General features: G+C 39.4%; 1 protein-coding gene and 1 long non-coding RNA gene across 2 annotated transcripts in view; one reads left to right on the top strand and one right to left on the bottom strand.

Moving 5' to 3' along the window:
- LOC310899500 (uncharacterized protein) overlaps positions 1–13,206 on the bottom strand; it is a 208,434-nt gene extending 195,228 nt beyond the window's left edge. Inside the window, exons 1-2 of the mRNA XM_083835898.1 lie at positions 12,984–13,206; positions 2,380–2,535 (exon numbers count right to left, since the gene is read on the bottom strand). Of these exons, the coding sequence (XP_083692024.1) occupies positions 2,380–2,535; positions 12,984–12,989 (162 nt within the window). The 5' untranslated portion in view covers positions 12,990–13,206. The remainder of the gene's footprint in view (positions 1–2,379; positions 2,536–12,983) is intronic.
- A 1,704-nt stretch (positions 13,207–14,910) lies between these two features.
- Positions 14,911–17,276, top strand: LOC310899502. The gene is made up of 2 exons (XR_014584352.1): positions 14,911–15,048; positions 15,405–17,276. It is a non-coding gene; the product is annotated as an uncharacterized lncRNA (long non-coding RNA).
- The last annotated feature ends 2,423 nt before the right edge of the window (positions 17,277–19,699 follow it).

Genomic DNA, 19,699 nt, shown 5'->3' with positions numbered 1-19,699 from the left:
TGCTTCGAGTGGCACTAGCCAAGCTCCACATTGCTTTAGGCAGGCTCCTCTACTCCATAGGGATGCTGCAGTAACCCCTCACACCAAAACACAGACTGTGGTATGAGCACTTCAGGGTGTACTGCGTGGCCTCCTCTCCTGGACCTGTGGCACACAGTGAGGGCTCTGCAAGGCCAGGTGGATGAAAGCTCAGCTCCATGCGGCAGAAGTAGGCCTCAGCCCCTCACAGCGGGCTTGGGAGGATCTAGCACAGCTGTCTCAGCGCACCAGGAGGCAGAGGGTGACTCTGCCTGGTCATGGCATTAGCCACAGCAATGCTCTGACTGACAAACCGTGTTCTTCATTAATAATAAATCTAACATTCAGGGATCATAATTCTGAACATCTATTTGACTTTGTAAGGCCCAGCAGTGAGTTGTGTGAATGGAAGTAGGGGAACACAACACTAAAACAACAAAAATAATAATAAAAAAATCTAGGAAGATGTAGCTACAAGAGGTCTCGTACCTTAAGCCACTCAACTGAGGCATTTTATTTCAATGACTTTCATTTCCTCGGATACAGCTACCAGAAGAACACATGGAGTAAAGCTGAGTGCTCCAGGAGACAGGGAGGAAAGAGGAGGTTGTGCCAGTGGCACAGAGCTCCATGTGGCACCCTCCACAGCTTTCCCATTTCCTCTCTCACCCTCTACGTAATCTTCCTCCATGGGCACAGAAAAATCAGGCTTGCGTGCATTACCAAGGAACTCTGAGGTACACCACAGCGTTTTCAACCTCTCTGAGGAGCTGAGAGCTCCTACCTGCAGACTGCTATTGCCAGAGCAAAGCTATCACCCAGTCGCTGCCTGAGGGAATTGGCTCCAGTCTTTTCAGCATAACTGCTTTTCTTCAGAAACTGAACTGCATAAACAAAGATTTTCTTCTTCCTTTTTTTTAATATATATTTGTGCCTTTTTATAAATTATATATTTTTTGCATATATATTTGTGCCTTTCCTCTGTTTTTTGTTCTGAATCCACCAGTCGATTCCAATGTGCTGCTGATTTAGCTTCAACTTTTTTAGGTAGAAAGTTTTGCACTGAACAGACCAAAATCTTTGGCAGTGTTGCTGCTTGGAAAATGGAAACTGTACTACCAAAATAATTGCTCAGGATGAGGTTAGACTCAGTCTGTGGGAAAGAGGGATTTCTTTCAAATCACCAGCTTTCACCTGTCAGTACACTGTGCATTTTGGCTAAATGTGGCATATATATAACTCCAGTGAAAACAGGAAAATTCAAGACCAAAACTAACTGGGAAGGCAACTTAAAGTGTTCTTTCCCATTTGAGAAGGGGAGGGGCAGGAGTATAGTGAACGTATATGCTAAATATACTTGAAATGGCTATGTGCAAGCTGGGGGGAAAAAAGAGTTTACTCAATAAGTGTTAAGCTCAACATTTTAGTAATTCTTTCAACTTTTATTGCTTAATTTAAGATAGTTCAGGGTTGTTTTTTTGAGGTTCTGTGCCATTTCCCCGTGATTTCAACTGAATTAACAGGTATCTTACATTTCTAGAAATTAGCTCTTTCAGTGCCTCAAATGCTAGCCATAGGTTTTTTTTCTTTTTTCATTGTATGACAATTCATAGTGTTAAAGATCCATAAAGTAGAACTTAGCTTTTAGTTTAGTATAGTCTATCTCTAGATTTTTCTTTTTTATTCAGGGAATGTAAGGTAGAAGGGATCATGAAGGGATCACCCACTATCATCTCCTGCATAAGTGCTCCTGCATTAAGTTCAATAATTTGCATTACTCATAAATTCATCTATGAGGAGAAGCTAAAAGGGAATGTTCAAATTTGCAGGACTGATTTAAAAAACATTTTCTCTAGTCCTCCACAGAAAACACTGTATGAGGTTTTCTTCTTCCCCCACTCCCCCATCCTGGTATGACAGCCTGGAACGTTCAGGTGTAGTTGTCATTTCCAGTCATACTAAATTTTCACTATTCCTTTTGAAGATGCTTTGGGGACCTCATCATATATGAATTGCCTCCACCACCTGAGTCGACTGGAGTCCCAGAGTCACCTATGTGCTTCATTACTACATGGCTGTTATTTTGAATTGGACTGAAACTTCATCTAGGACTTAATCTCCCCTTTTCTTTAATTGTTAAACTGCTTTAATTATTAAATTATTAAATAGGAAAATTACTAGAATAGAGAAGTTCCTAGAAACGACCTCCCTTCTGAATATGGGCAGTATTCTAAACTGCAGCTTCAAATGTAAAATATATATATATATATTCAAAAGCACTTAAATCCATTTACTCTAATTCGCTTTCATTTAGTAACTTCTCAAATCGAGTCCAGACAATGCAGACATTGTTTTACCTACAGCTGACAGCAGAAATATCTGGGTTGTGCAATAACATATGGAGCCATCTGATGAGAGATCATCCAGCCAGTTGAATACATAGGCAGACAAGCTTCTCCAAAAGCAGCCTCTGTAAGCCGGATCCTGCAAGGTGCTGAGAGCCTTGTCTCCTGCTGACTGCAATGGGAATTGAAAGCAGACAAAAAGTTGCAGGAGATGATCAATATCTCTGAGACATGGGCCCTTAAGGGGCTCAGGTTTCAAATGCCTGGTTTTTACTGCAGATGTGCAACAGAAATAAAACTTCCTGCAGCTCCATAGAACTGTTACATTGGAACAGAACATGGCCAAATCTTAATGCTTACAGTGACATTAGACCTCTTTCCTAAAACATAGGAGCCAGAAGTACAGATGAACAAGTTTTAAAATCAGGTTGAAAGCAAAGTCCTTAAGTGTATTAGCCAAGAGTGACAGTTAATTTAATATGCTTATGGTTCAAATTACAAAATTTTCTGCTCTTTTCAAAGTACTAGTTAAAGAAAATGAAGAGAACAGAGGGAAAGGGAGAGGGAGAGGAGCTGTTAGTCAAATTTTAAAAAGGCCAGCATTTCCTTTTAAGATGCCTCTCCATGGCATCAGAAGCAGAGGCAGCTGACACAATGTAAAGATAACTGACCCCCAACTCAGAGGCTCCATCTAAATTGTGGGTCTCAGGGACGTATGTGTGTCCTAGATCCGTCTTTAACTACGCCCCCAATCTACACTGGCATGAGTGTCAGAGGCTGCTCACTGCCCTGGACAGAGAAGAGGAGACAAACCACCCCAGGACCAGGGTTACCCATTTGAGAAGGGCGCCGTTGTCCAGGACTCCTGCGTTGTGCCCTTTTTGGTCCTTCTTCACATTCTTGCACTACTCCAAGTTGTACATAGCAGTACTTCCAGGAAAAACAAACAATTCCTCCACCTCTGCCCATTTACCACTATTTTATTACTATTTGTTAGCTTGGTGCATTTGTTAGCTTTGAAGCATTGTCCTCCAAGATGTGATTTGAAGACCAGAGAACTGAGATGGGCACTGAATGTACTTTTTTCTTTTCTTTTTTCTTTTTTTTTAATTTATTTCCCCACAAAAGTGCTCTTCCCAATAGGCTGTTATACCAAAAATTTATACTATAACTATTATTCTTTATTTTGAATTGAAATGACCACGGCTACCATGATGTTAGACAGACTCTGCATTTCTGCATTCAGTTAGCTTTTTATCTGTCAGTTAATTGTTTATTGTTTTATTTGGAAATGTTTGCACTGCTAAGTTTGTGTCTGGTCACAATAGTTGGTTGTTTAGAAAAGATTTGAAAACTTCTCTAAAAGGGTGTCAAACATCTCTTAGATAATACAGAAGACTTACTCACTACTAAAAAGCTGCACAAATAGTCAATTGCTCAAAGACACATTATTTGATGGCAGGCCAAGGATCCACTTTACAAATTCATGACCCAATATATTTAAGTGAAAATAGGTAGCTAAGCAAAGTATATGAAAGAAGAAAAATGACATATGAGACCAAATAAAAAAGATCCTTTCAACAAAAAATACTAAATATGTACGACTATTCCAGATGTTTCTTGAGATGAAACAAAACATACAGCAATTGTTAACAGATTGATGATAGAGGATTAAAATGGATGGAAAAAAATTCCAAGGCATTGAATATATATGACACCTGAAGGCTTCAAGGTTAGGCTGGAAGCCCCAGGAGAATTGAGGCTCCAGGACATCGATCATCCATCAGGTATCTGTACAAGGCTAAAAGAAACCCACTAGTGGGGAAAACATTAAGGAACATTCATGAACAGGAGGGGAATGAGTATGTCCAAACATATGGAAGAATTACTGCACTTTCTTCGTGGATTTATTTTTACCTCCAAGAAGATAAAGAACAATCTCCCAGAGCATTTAACTGCATGGTGGCTTGGGATCCAAGGTTTTGGATTTGATTACAAGGCACATTAAGGTTGCATTTTTCACCTCTGCAGTAATAAGAACCTAAAGTTACATGCAGCTGAATTGATTCTCTAGCAGACAAAAAACAGCATATGATATTTTGATGTCTTTGTTTTAATCCTTCAGTTCCCCTTCATAACATCAAAATCTGTAAAATCTTCTAGTAGTTGTCTTCATGCATTAGTTACTCTACAAAGGGTTTAGCTAAACCAGAAAAAAACCACACTTTGAAGAAGTCACCATCCTCTGTTTCTACATACACAGACAAGTTTTTTTGTGCCTCCTAACAAAATCCAGTGTAAACACACAGTCAAATGCGTGGAACCACACCTCCTGTCTAGGTAATGCTTTTTATGAACTACAACATGTACCAAAGACATGGAAAGACTTCTACTAAGACTTCTCTTAAAAACAAACTACACTTTTGATTACATCCCCATTGCTAATAGCATCTAGAGAAGTCGGATAAATTGCCAGACACCAGTTCACACCATCTACTTTTGGCCAAAAGTCTGCGTGATGTGGAGGAAACCCATTTCCCTTTCCTGCTTCCCAAAAGACAGTCATGTCTGCCAGTCTCTGAGATGGAAAGAGAGGCCCTCTGCAGCATTAATCCTTTTCTCAATAAACCTTTGCTCTACTCTCTAAAAACTGTCATCTCTTATTTGAGTCTTTGCTCAGAAAAAGATTGGTTAAAATGTATTTAACTGGCATATTGTATCCATACAATGCTGCATGTGCTGTCCCCATTCCACAATGCCTACATGTAATCATCCTTTTTAAGAAAATAATTTTAGTGGTAAAAAATGCCTTTCTTACAATTCTTTGCTCTTCTCTTTTTATACCAAAATCAAGTCCTTTAAAGTAGAGTAGACTTTGCTCTTAAGATATGTAAAATACATTTTGTCCTCCTTTGTCCTTGCCCTTGACTTTTTTACACTCAACATCTTATTATGGGCCAAAGGGAAAACACTATGTTTAAAGAGCCAGGAATTTACTGGTAGTTCTGTTTTTTTTTGTTGTTTTTTTTTTTTTTTTTTTTTTTTAACAGTGTAGTCCAAACTACCTAACCAATATAGGAAAGTTACTCGGGTGTTATGTTTACCCTTCCAATGTCTCTCTGCATCCTGACAGCGGCAGTTTCTGTCTTGCTCAAGAAGAGCAGGAGAGGACTGTGATGAGCCATCAGCATCCTGAGGTCTTCGCTGGGAGGATGACATTCATGGTGGGAGGCAGATTTTATACATCAGCTTATACAGCTTTATACATCAGCAGTCTCCTTCCTGCACACTGGCTCCTAGCAAAAGCCTGCAAGCTGCAAAACTCAGGGGGCTGCTGCTGGTTCCCCAAGGATGGGAACAGGGGTCAGGCCTCTCCACCCCAGCACTGTGGGAGCCAGTGCCAGCAGGGGAGGTGCTGAATGATACTGCAGCCACTGAGGCAAGATCAGCCATAAAACCCTGGTTTCAGGTCACTACCAAGCCTGTGACCTTTTTCTAATACCAACGATAATCGCACTGAGCTACAACATACCATCATAACAGAGATAGTGGAAAACAGTAATCTTGCTGAATCTAACGCCCTTGCTTATTTTACTGGGATCTGATTTTCCCCTAGCATTGCAGTGCTAGGATTAAAAATAATTATTAGTAAGTGGATAAAAGCCAAAGAAAATAACCCAGAATAATCTCAAATTTGTTTAACATACACACTGGAAAGTCAGAGCAACAGGTTAAACAATATAGTAAATATTAAAACAAATAAATATATAAATAAATTAAACAGTTGAGATGTCAATACTGAGCTGGGGAGGAAGGTAAGGGAGTCAGGTACAATTGAGGAACTGCAGTTCACTGAAAGCCTTTTTGGCTGCTGCATCAGCTCTCCAGGCCCTGGGCTGCCTGTAGCCCCAACAAATTAGGGATGAGCAGCACCTCGCTGCTGAGTTCCCACTGCACACAACTCCAAGTTACCTGTACACTGCACTTAGCACAGAGCAGTTTCTTCAGGAGAGGACGCTGTGCTGTTGGCATTAGAAAAGCAGAACAATAGGAAGATAACCAGAGAGGCTGGGTGTAATGAGAAGGACGTATATTTGACTGTGAATCACCTAGATCTAGAGCAGGTTGAATGCAGAAGATTCATTCAAAACAGAAAAAAATATCTGAGAAGGTGAGTCCTGCAACCTAAAAAGAACAATGCTTAAGACTGGAGAGGAAACTGTAAGAGTGCAGGCATTTCTTGTTTTTCCCTGGCCCCTTCCGCTTACCCACAGAGAACTTTGCCAAGAATGTCACAGAGAGATGAAAATGCCACAAATATAATCACTCTGAGTGTATTTGTCCAAAAGAACTACATGAAGTGAATTGTGATTGTGTTAACAAATGGACTGTGACATCAGCACATATTTCCTTCACTGTCACATTAGCCTTAGAAGAGAAAGAGAATAGAAATAAAAGTTTGACTTTGAGGACTGTGCTTCAGATACTGGGGGGCCGCAGAGCCAGTACTGACAAGTTCAACATTAGGCAGATGATGTGCTGAGCGACTGAGTGCTTACGGCAACACCCAAACTGTGCTCACAGTTCTCAAGCCAACAGCAGATGGACCTGACGCTGTGATCCAATTGTAACAGCCCAGGTCCAGTCCAGAACCCCTTCCTCTCCAAAAGTACAATAAAAAAGAAGAAGAACTTATGCAACATTGGGGGAAAAAAAAAAAGTGATACTAAAACCTAAACTCAAATTTCTATTCCAAAACAAACAGAACTCTCAGCTGCCAGATAAATGTTTGGCTTGTTATGGGAAATGCTATGGTATGGGACTCTTATCCAAGATAATAAAGATGAGATCCAACTATGGAGGCCCAAATTATGAGCCTGAGTGATTGGGGAATAAGGTGATAGAAGTAATTTAACGTAGACAAATGCACAGTATAGCACATGGAGAAAGAAAAAACAATTTAAACTTTCTTCATAAAAAATGTACTCTAAAGTGTTGATTACCACTTAGGAACAAATATCTTGGAGTCATCAGATGCAGTGTTGTGAAAATGTCAGCTCAATAGCTCTAAAAAAGGCAATTCAAATGAACAGCCTCACTAGGCCACCTGTTTTTGTATCAAGTGCTGGATATCCTGATTAAAAAATGCAATCTCCCATCTCAAAACGTGTTTAAGAAAACAGGCTTGGAAGAACATGACCAGTGAGGACAGAGCTGCTACTTCTCTTTTCCTTGCACAGAAGCTAGACTTTAACCCACAGATGAGAAAGCCATCTCTTATGGAATCATCACTGTTCAGGTTCTGCTCATACGTCTTTTCTACGAACATCTACTTCTGGTTTCAAAGACAGGTTGCCGATTGAGTGATCTGATCTGGTGAAACTGCTCTTAGGTCCTCTTCTTCCCTCAGAAAGGAAATGAATAGAAAGTTTTCACAGGGATGTGAAGACTGCTTTCACTTACCTTCATCTTCACCAGCCAAAGCAAAAGCACCCCATGCTGAATTACAGAGGGAGTTAAACTTCCCCAGTTTCAGAAAGATTCAGAAAGGAAATTCTTGACTTTTCTTAGAGAAATTCTTTTCAGAATATTGTGATGTTTTCACACAGACAGGTGGAGAAGCTCCTCCACTCTGCTCTCTCACTCCCCCTCCTCAAAGGAAGAGGATGATAAAAGGCTCAGGGGGTGAAATAAGGAGATTACTCACCGGTTACCGTCACAGGCAAAACAGACACAGCATAAGGGAGACTAATGTCGTATGTTACCAATTGCTACAAGACTACAAACAGTAAGAAACTAAAAGTAAACTAAAAAGACCTTCCCCCAACCACCCTCTTCTACATCCAGAGGCCACCCTGGCAGACCCCTGCTACCAAGCCCTTGCCAGATAAACCTAATCCAAATAGAAGTGAAAACTTTAATAGAGTTCTTCACAGAGAGTAGTGGCACTATTTTCTATTTATTCCTCTCTTACTGGAGATTTTTCAAATGTAACAAAATCAGCCTTCGTTGAAGTATATCTCTGCTATTTTCAGCTAACATTGAAATCCCTCAACTCAGTGGATTTCTTCCAAGATTCTTATCTGATTTTCATAAGTAAAAGTGGATTCAAACTCAAGCTTTGTTTTACCTATTACAATATTACACATAATCATTACATATTTCATGCTTTTTTTGCCATGGTATCTGAGCATTTAAATGACATGAGAATCATGTTTCTCGTTTTCTAGGATTAAGATTTACTAGCTGTGGTCATTTATTACCAATTTTAATAAACAGGTAGTATCTTAAACACATTTGAAATTAGAACTACCAGAAAATACATATAAGGAAGATAAATTGGTGGTGGGTTTTCTCAAAAATACAGGAAAATAAAAAATTATTACCAGCTCCAAGAGAGGAAAAAAGAAATATCCTTGAGGAATGAGAAAAACATGGGTAGATGTATAGAATCCTTTATCAGCTTAACTCTTATGTAGGTTTTCCCCCACTCTCCAGATAATGAAATAAGCTTTCTAGAAATTTCTGGCGGCATTCACTGACAGAGATTCATTGAGGAGGAAAAAAAAAAAAGAGAGAGAGAGAGAAGAGTTAGGATCCCAAAGAGGTTTGCAACAGCTGTGCTTAAAACCTTGATGCTGCATTGTTTCACGTGAAGGATACTAAACAGGTGTCATTCTTGTTGTTTCTTGCTCTGCTGAAGTCATTATCAACACACCTCCTTCTGCTCTCCATTGGATCTGCTAACTCCCCCAGCAGATTTTGTCTTTACTGGCTAAATAGTAATTCAGTAGTGCTCTATTCCCATAAAGAAAAAAAAAAAAAAAAGCACCTAGAATGCAAAGCGGATAGAAATTGAAGTCAGTCTCAAAAGGATTTTCAAGGACATCATTTAGATTTGTAGCTAATTTAGTTTCAGAAGGCACAATTACGACAATCTAAACTGAGTAAATATCACTGTATGTATCCAGCACCTCCAATTCAATTTGTAAACTCTTGCCTTGTTACTTCCCCTCTCAACAGGCTCTGCAGGGGAGATAATACCATTTTTCTCCTGTGATTTGAGATCTCTTGATCTCAAAGAGCTGGAATGTCACACTTATTAACACTTGGCTATTTGTTAAATGGTATTAAAAAGCAGATTCCCTGATGACACTTCACATGGAAAACAGCTGAGTGAACCACGTAACATTTCATGGTAAATCTAATAAAAATTTACCTTTTTTAAATTGGAATTAACTGTCAGGTCTGAGTCAAAGCTAGACTGTGAAGAAACTCTGAAGAAAAAATTGTCACTCTCCTACTGAAGTAATAATACATAATTTTTCATGTCATTTGTTGAGAGATCAAATATTTACAAAATAATTCTTGACCTCAAAGTTTGAGAGATGTGTGTCTGGAATATCTGTGTAATACTTTCAGCAAGTTTCTGTTTTGGAATAAATGAAAAATGAAGTTTCACCCAAAAAATCTACTCTGATTTTACTCTGACACCAGTACACACTGAGATTAAACTATGGGCAACCTGTTGTAGTTTGAATTATACTACATTATATTATATACATCTATAAATTAAATGATAACTTATTATGCAGTGAAGTTTGTCAATCCTGATTATATATATATCAAATATGTATATAGAATTGTTCAGTTGAAAGGGACCTACAAAGATCATTGAGTCCATGTGCCTGACCACTTCCAGGGCTAACCAAAAGTTAAAGCACATAACTGAGGGCAGTGCCCAAACACCTCATGAGCGCTGACAGGTGTGGGGCATCAACCATCACTCTAGGAAGCCTGTGCCAGTGTATGGCCTTTCTCATGGTAAAGAAATTCTCCCTAGTGGCTAGAGCGAACCTCCCCTGGCACAGCTCTGTGCTGTTCCCACACATCCTGCCACCGGTGAGCAGGGAGCAGAGGCCGGCACCTCCCTCTGTGCTTCCCCTCCTCAGGAGGTGCCGAGGGCAGGGAGGTCGCCTCTCAGCCTCCTCTTCTCCAGGCTGGGCACCACACGTGTCCTCAGCCTCCCCTCACGGGACAGGCCTTCCAGCCCTTTCACCAGATTCATTGCCCTCCTCTAGAGGTTTTCAAGTGCCTTAACATACTTTTTATATTGTGAGCCCAGAACTGTTCACAATACTCAAGGTGATGCTGAACTAACACTAAACAGAGCAGGGGAACCACCTCTTTTGCTTGGCTGACTATGCTACGCTTAATGCACTCCAAAACGCAGTTTGCCCTCTCGGCTGCTGGGGTATGCTGCTGGCTTACGTTGAGCCAGCAACCTCAGCTCTCTTCCTGCTGAGTTGTTCTCCATCCATTTGTCTCCCTGTCTTATTTGGATTAGAAGAGCTCCTGACAATCTATCGATAGAAACATGGCATACAGATTCATCCATTTGATATGAAGCTTCTGTGTTTTAATATCCATCTCTCATGCCATTATGAGATTTACACGTCTTGAAAATACCATTTGGTTAAACAGTGCCTGCCTGAGATTCTTACAGTATACTATCTTGTTCTGACTTCCATTTGTTCTGTTGCAACGTAGCTAAAAGTCCACTAATAGCACTAAATACAACTTTCCAAAGCAGAAGCTTCCCCTTGCCAGCCTAAAACTTCAAACCCCAACAGCTCATCAGTCTTGCTGAGCAAATCTTTGCATTTTTTCCAAAGACCAGAATCTCAATTTGCTCACATTATGCCTGTTCAGAAAGAATAGCTCCGAATTCATGAGTTTTTGTGGTGACTTTGATGATACCCTAAAATAAATTTTTGTATACCTCCCATGTAAACCCAAGTTCCTGATTTCATCCAAAATTCAGAGAGCCACACTGCAAGAAGCTGAACTCTATTTCTGAAAACCAGCTCGTTTTACAAAACAGTCACTTTGCATCCTGTAGATGTTAACGCTAAAATCTTTCTTCATGTTGGTAAGCACTAATAATAACCATGCTGATGCAGATAAGAAGTAAAGATAGTTCAATGCTGAGTTGAAAATAGGATTTCCTAAAGCACCAAAAAAAAAAAAAAAAAAAAGGAAAATATTAATGGCTTTCTTATTTTATATTAAACCCCAAAGAAATCATCTTTAATATCAGGAGTATATTTATAAATGTGCTCTGCAGTATGACAGTTATTATTAGGCTTTTGGTGTTTTGCTTTTTTGTTGTTGTTGCTGCTGCTAAATTATTTTTTAGAGTCTGGCAGGGCATAAATCCAGTAGTAATTACAGGTTGCATATTTATACATTTATTTATATTGCCATAGCATGTTTGTTAAATTACTATAATACTTATTTTATCATACATAGCCTCACAATCTGCACATCACATATGAACTTTAGTCCAAATCCTGAGTAATGTTTTATACCTTCTGCAGAGGATCTATTCTCATGGGGCAGGGGAGGTACCATCAGACCTCGAGCTCTCCATGGGCCGTAGCCTCCTCCAGGCCACACCCTCCTGCTCCACCAGGTGCTCCTCCACAGGCTGCAGCGTGGGGATCTGCTGCATGTGGGACCCATGGGCTGCAGGGGGACAGCCTGCTCCACCAGGGGCCTCTCCACAGGCCTCAGGGGAACTGCTGCTGCGTGCCTGGAGCACCTCCTGCCCTCCTGCTGCACTGCCCTTGGTGTCCTCTCTCCCAGCTGCTGCTGTGCAGCAGTTTTTTTTCCCTTTCTTCAATCTGCTCTCCCAGAGGCCCAACCAGCATCACTCCCTAGCTCAGCTCTGGCCAGCAGCAGGTCCCTTTTGGAGCCAGCTGGAGCCAGCTCTGATCTGACATAGGGCAGCTGCTGGGCTCTGCACACAGAGGCCACCCCAGCAGCCCCCCTGTTACCAAGCCCTTGCCATGTAAACTGAATACACTTTTGGGAATATGTACAAAAACACAGCTTGGAAAACTAATGAAATTTTGTCAATTAAAGAAATATGTTAAGGATCAGTCTTACACCTCTACCTCACTTGAGGCAATTCTGTGAAATCTGGCCCACCAGGACTGTTGTCTGTTTACTGTGATCTTAGTCAGAAGTTCATGGCTGAGCAAAATGCTGACATATTTAGCCATTTGCAACCTATCAAGCTCCATTCATATTCTCTTAAGTCCTAACACCTTCTGTGAAGGAGCAAGTGATGATCCCCAAATTATTGGCTTCCCAGTGCTCAAAGAGCCAGAACTGATGAAAACAATAGGCTGAGCTCCCAAAAACATTATTTCAAAACTCTGAGATACGATTAAAAGCTTATAAGCAATGCATAACCCCTGCGGGAAACCAGACTGACTGCCATCTCATCTTTCCAAAGGACCCAGGCTTTATCTGGCATGTTAGAAATTCTCTACACGTGCCAAGTGTAACACTTCCAAATGGTGTTAGAGCTCACATATCGTGCAGTCAAAATAGGTTACATGCATACATTTATATATATGTAGAAAGAAAGGCAGATAGACAGAGATGGCTCATAAAACAGCCTCAAACTACTTAATTTTCCTGCCTTTGATGATTGGTTTAATCTAATACATTCTGACTCTGTTCTCTCAAGGTCAGGTAAGGACTTTCCAAGAGGCTTGAAAGAGTACTCTTTTTAATCTGTTAGCATTCACAGCATAATTCCTAGTATACCTTCATGCAGCTGTGGGACTGCTTGTACCAGCCCCTCCAAGGATGCCCTATTGCAGAGCAGGGCCCTCTTCCTCACATGTGCTCTTCCTTTCAAGGCCTTTCCCCAGGCAAAATGATTCCACCACAATTCCCCAGCTGGAAAGCTTTCTCAGCTTCTCTGCCAAAAGCCAGAATTGCCAGGAAAGGCTGGTAACTGGTTTTCTTGCTCCCAACTAGTAACACAGTTCAGTTCATGGCCTCTGCCATGAAGAAAATATATATTTTTTTTTTTTGAGCTATACCAAACTTCCCTTCTCCTTGCCCATTTCTTTACCCAAGTGCACTGGGAGAAGTTCCTTGTCACACACACTGGAAACTAAAAATAGTCTGATCTAAGTCTTGTTTTTTCCCCGTATTAGTTCATAGGATTTAAATGAGCACAATAAGGCAAATGACATATTAGGATATATGCAGCTTTTGGCAGGTTACTTTACAAGGCGAGGTGATTTTTCAGCACAGTTTATATCCTGTCAGATCTTTTGCGTGATCATTATTTATTATTTCTGTAATAATAATTATTCATTGGTTAAGATCTTTGCTTCCTCTTCCAAATTTCTTCCTCTTTTTTCCTAAAAAGTACTTCTTCAAATTAAATGACATAAGATGAGCAGATGCTTCCCAGCTCATCTGCAAGTGACAGAGTAGCAGTAGTAAGCAGCAGTGGTCTTCTTTGAAACCATGCAAACACTGCATTGTGGCTCTAGAACTTGAATCTGATTAAAGGTTTTATAAATATTTCTAATAAAGGTACTAATAGTCACATTTTTTTCTTTCAAGCCACTTACAATCCTTTTCTCTTTTGGTTTCATTTCAAACATGGTGTTTCTTATAATCATTATATTTTTCATTTAAAATAAATTTAAAAATATAACTCTAAGATTAATTTGGTCCACTGTGTCTTGCAGGAAACATCCTTACCTTTGTTTTCTCTCACACCCTACACTCTTCACCTAAAACTTTTTGGCTTTATCTAATTCCACAACAAGACAATCCTGGCATATTGTTTAACTAAATAAGCTAACTTGCAGTTCCTTGACTGCCAAGCATGGTTTAAATAATACAATAGATTTCATCTTTACCTGGGATTTTAGCCACCTTCAACTAAGGTTTACATCCTGATTTCTGGAGCCAACATGGAAGAGAAGGAAAAGAGTCAGAGATTAACATCAACAACCAATAAATTCTCCACCTGGAAGGAATAAAAAAAGTAAATGCCACCATCAGGAACATCTGTGCTAAAGCAGCTAATATGCAGTTTCTAATAATTATTGTACAGGTGTATCATATACTTCTTATCTACTTTTGAAATAATTATATTGAGCAGGACATCTGGTGATGAAGTTTTATTTCATTTATTCTTACAAGCATTAACACTGTCGTGCATTCTACATATACAAAACAAAGAAATGATACATGACTCAGCATTAGTGAGGACAGGGAGATCAGCAGCAGTTCTGTATTGTGTTCAGAGAATCCAAAAGGATTCCTTAAATCCAAGCATATCATAATATAAAACTTCATAAAGAAGTCAGATCTTGGTGTATTTCTAATAAGAACACAAAAAGGATCACAAGGCATGAAACACCAATTATTTTCCTGTAGCAATGAAGAACCTTTATTTAAAGAGAAGCAGATCCACCTCTCTCTTTCCTTGTTTGCTGTTGGAGCTCCTTGGCTGCAACTACAGCAGAGGCACTTTCTCTGCCAGAAGCAGAGACGTACAACATGCATCAACCCAGGCTACTCAGAATTTTTCTGGTAAGAAAAGACTGTTTACGTCTAACTTACAGTTGTCAACTTCAAAAACTTGAAGCGAGTGAGAAGACAGGTCCAGTAATGGCTACTTTTAAAGACAGAGGAGAAAACTGAGTAGAAGTCACCTTCTGATGAACAAAAATCACTGTACAGAGCACAGCTGTTCACTTCCATTTCCTTTCATGGATGTTTGTGAACATAGACTACTGGTTCTCATCAGCACCCGTGAACTACTTTTAAAGGATCTGTGAAAGGCAAATGAGAAAAGCAAGTGAGTATTAAATGGCTTAAATTCTCTATAAAAGGCTCTACACCAGCAATGGGAAATGTTTCCATCTGTATGCTCTTATTTCACTTCTAAGCTTCCTTAACTTTTTGGTCAGGTGGAAACTCCTTTCCAATTCATTCTCAGTTAATTCTCAGATTTCCCTATTCCCCCTACAAGTAAATAAATCCTCTCTACTAGGGAGGTGATGTTAGTGCGGCCAAGGCACATCAACTACTCTAAAACTTACTGAAGAGATCCTCTAAGCCAGGCACTTTTCATAGCAACCATGATTGAAGTGATAGACAGGGGCTCAGTTTGGGTGATGTTTAATGGGTACATCATGACCATTGTTCCATTAGTTCACAGGAAAGTCTTTCACATGGACCTAGTTGCCCAAGAGAAAAACAAGCAAGAAATCTGATGAGGACAACAGTGAACATACTGAATTCTTTCTGCTGAAAGCCACCTCCCTGAAGAACAGAGTTTTGCTGGCATCATGCTGTGTAATTTACGAATAACTTCAGACACTGTTGTCCAAATGTCTTTCGAAAACCTGGTCTGGCAAATATAAGAGCTGCATTAGCAGTACACCACTAAAACTACCTCAACAGTTGTCAATCTATCCGTCTTTCATGGAAATTGGGGATGAAAAAGAGCTCATAGTTCATATCATTGCCAATCCAAGACTGTTCCAGTGTTCCTAGAGGTTTGTCCAGTTTTTAATGACTCGAGTAAAGGAGCTCCCACCATTTTTCTCCAGGGACTATTCTCTACTGTAAAAGATTTCACTGTAAAAAGAAACAATTCCTGACACTCAGCCTAAAATATTCCCTTGCTGACTTTTCCATTCATCTCTATTATACATATACTATACAGCAAAAGCCAAACTGCTCCCAGTTACATCATACAGTCCTTAGTTAGTCACATTGCCTCGGTGTAATGCTGAAAAGAATTTGTCCTCGCACTTTGTTCTTCAGAAAATCTTGATGGAGGTAGCAGATTTATTTTCATGACACACACTAAAAGAATAAAGGGTATAAACTGGCAGGAACTTCACATCATATGAAAGTCTGCAACTCCACATTAGCCAGGCCCTTTTTGAAGGTTGCTATAGAAATAAAAGGCCACAGTCCATTGGGATTTTATAAATAAAAGGTGCTGGGGAGTGAGTAGATAGTGTATGATGTCATTTACCAGTAAACAATTTGCAGACCAAGTACAGCCTCTGTGCAAATTTTCCCAATTGTAATACATCCATTCCTGTGTAGACCTGCTATGTCTTGCTTCTACGATTCCATTAAAAGGTATCATAAACAATAACAGCAACAATAACTCATTGTTAACTTGCAGAACCCTTGGCTCCTAACTATAGCATTTATTCAGGGAGTGTTCTGTATTTACACATTCTTAAGTTATGAGCAGCCATCTCTAAGGGTAAGGAATTGCTTCAACTCCATACAACACGTGGCCTGGGGATTCATAAATACATAATCCTACATTGCCAGTTGCAAACTGGTTTTGCTATTTTTTTTTCCTAGATATCCCCTAAAAATAATCTTTTTTAAGAGAAGCCTGTTCCTTTCAGACATCTAACGTTCCTTTTGAAGCAGGAACAACTAATGCGATTTGCCTTTAAATTTGAATCTAGATGCCTTTGATTATTGATCGGATTGCTTAATGCAACTTCATAAAAATAGTGCCATAGGTAATACTAGAAAGAGCTGTGCATACCTCAGAGTTTATATCTTTATATGTGAAATAAAAGCTGAATTTGAGCCTATGTAGATATTAAAAACAGATGATTTTTTTCTGACTTTCACTGACTGGTCCTTCAATTAGTTTGTTCTTTAATTCTTCCAAAATTACTTGTGACATTTTATTCACTGGCACAATAACAACAGGCCATTTTCAATAACCCGTGGCTAGCCCCGTACAAAGAGATTAAGCAAATTCTCTTGTTTCCCATGGGAAACCTTAAGGTCAGTGTATAGGTTGTCCAGAACAGAAAGGGTTAAAATTCCACCACCAGAACCTCTCCAGTCATTACATAACCCAAAGCAAAAGAAATCAGTGTTAGGTCCACCAGTCCCTGAGGGACTGGGAAAAAAAAAAAGTACAACGAAGGTTTATTTATTTACGTATTTTACATGGCTCACTGAAGTATTTTATTACCTTCTTTTATTCAACACCTCCCCTGAGGAAGGAATGCCGTGGAGACCTCAAATATGGAATAGCTAACATGGGTAAACCTAAGTGCCAACCTGCATTTGGGTTGTCCTTACCTCCTGCTAAGGCTGTAGACGTAGGAATACTGACAAAAGCCCCCAGAAGTCTCACAGCAATTGCTAGATCGAACAAGTAGATTCACTACTTTGCTCTATTTCCCCTCACTAACTGCTGTCACCATCACAGCTCTGACTGAGACCAACCTGAACCCATCTCCAGCTGATGTAGGTGTCACCAGGTAAGACATCTGGATCCACAACAGATAAGAAAATTGGTGCAATTAACAGACCATGGAGCTGAGAGACAGCATCTGTTGCTGCAGGGCGATTCCCAGTCAACCTCAGTTTACACCATTCATACTGGTTAGCCCACCAATTTAGCTTGCAGGTTACATCAGTGCAGTGAGTATGAACTGTGTCTGCAGCAAAACTGCTATGAAGGAAGGAAAGCTTTAGACATGAGGAATTCCATTTACACAACTGTATGTCTTCAGATCCCCTAAAGAAAAGCAGGGCAGCAGTTTGACAAGAAGCATGCCGCCTAAGCTACTGCCTTCTGTGTTTGCAGTTCCAGAAAGATTACGCATGCCCAAGTCAGCACTGTTGTGTTTATATATATATATATATATATATATATATATATATATGTGCTTTCCCTTATGTTCCTAGTTGATCCTTTATGACCTGTAGAGTGTGGTGGTTCTGCAAAAACAGCAGTTCAACATTGGCTTTGTGAAAGTTCAAGTATCTGGCTCATTGAAGCTAGCTAGCAGTTCTTCTGTTTGGTTATTTAACTTTGCAAATATAACCTAGCCCCTTAGAGCTTACCGGCATCTAGGGGTTTAGGATTTTTTTCTTGGTTTTCTTAGATATTTTTTCTTTTCTACGTTAAAAAGGGAAAAAAAAAAAAAAGGCTACAGGTAAAATTAATCCCTCAGTAATACTAATGCTAATTAATTAATTATTAGCATTAGTAACTGCTAATACAGTTGATATTAGAACAAAATACTCTGTCAATATCTTAACTATATTACTAGTTAGTTTATTCAAACTCATTTCTCTGGGAATGGGAGTAGTATCTGAAAACTTAAGAAATGAAATATTAGAGAATCATCTTTGTTATTCTTACAAAAAATAACTGCTTTGCTTGCTGATAAGGGAGAACATAAGTAAACAAAACTTGCCTAAAATAGTAAAAAGGGCAGAAACATAGTCAAACATAACTAACATAGTCAAACATACCTAAAACAAGGACCTGGTATAAAATTACTTTATTTTCTCCACAATGCTTTAGCATGTCTGTTTGAGTTCACATTCTAAAGATAAATATCTAAGATCAGACAGAAAATTGAAGGAATTATCTGGGGGACTTTTCCTACACTTCACACTTCATTTGAGATTACTAAAGCAAATCCAGAATGTGACTGTGAAATAACGTCGTGGGCTTCTGCCACTGCTGTTGTATGTGAAAGAAAGTATAACAGTAGAATGATTCTCACAAGTACCATGACAGATATGTTTGAGAAGGAGTTTTACCAGTAAATCCACAAGGCTTCCATATTCCTCCTTTATCATTTGTATCTGTGAAATTAGACACTGTAGAAGAAATTGGACTATTCAAATTGTACAGAAAATCCATCTTACAACGTTCAAGTAGATGGTGGTAAGGGTTTGATTTGTTACTTCTGCTTCATGAGAAAATCACTAGGTGCATGTTTCACAATGCTAACTTATTTTTGTACATAACTTTTGGAGGAGTGGTTGCATCCATAAAGGAGAAGGGTCAAAGACAAAATATGAGTCTACTCCCAGGCAAATCAAATTTCCATTCACATTGCAAGTTTTTGGCAAGAAATTTCAAAGTTTTGCTGGGAAAAAAAAAAAAAAAAGGTAGAAGACCCCTTATTGAGGAGCTTAAGGGAAAAGCAAATGGCTGAAGATTCACTCACCAGCTTGCAGGAGTGCTTTCCAGGGATGTGGATAAACAGAACTTGGATCTTTGCTCAAGACTCAGTCACGTCAGAGCTGCAGACCTCTTACCACAAGGCCTTTCAATTCTGCCTCTGGCTGCTGAAATATTTGCCCTAGTCTTCTAGGAGAAGAATATCACACTAGATATGATGAATGGCCAATATGGATTATTTAAGAGAGCAAGACTCTCTCAAATTTGTCACTGCCCCAGTACCCTGAGAGTGGCATTAGATGGGAAAACTGCAAAAACTCCATTGGTGTGACAGATTACAGGATATGAAGCAACTGTGCATTTACAGGGTATGAAACAAGTGTGCATTTACCATACAGAAGCAATGATATCATTTATAGTGATAAAAAATAAATTAAAAAATCAAGTCACAGAATGTAACCTACATTTACTATGGTAAGTATGTGGGATCTTTTGTTTTCAGCTGAAGGTCATTGATTTATATTGT

This window comes from Anser anser (assembly GCF_964211835.1).
Source record: "Anser anser genome assembly, chromosome: 4".
NCBI lineage: Eukaryota > Metazoa > Chordata > Aves > Anseriformes > Anatidae > Anser > Anser anser.
The sequence above is the reverse complement of the archived record's forward strand: the minus strand, read 5'-3'. Positions and strand labels throughout refer to the sequence as shown.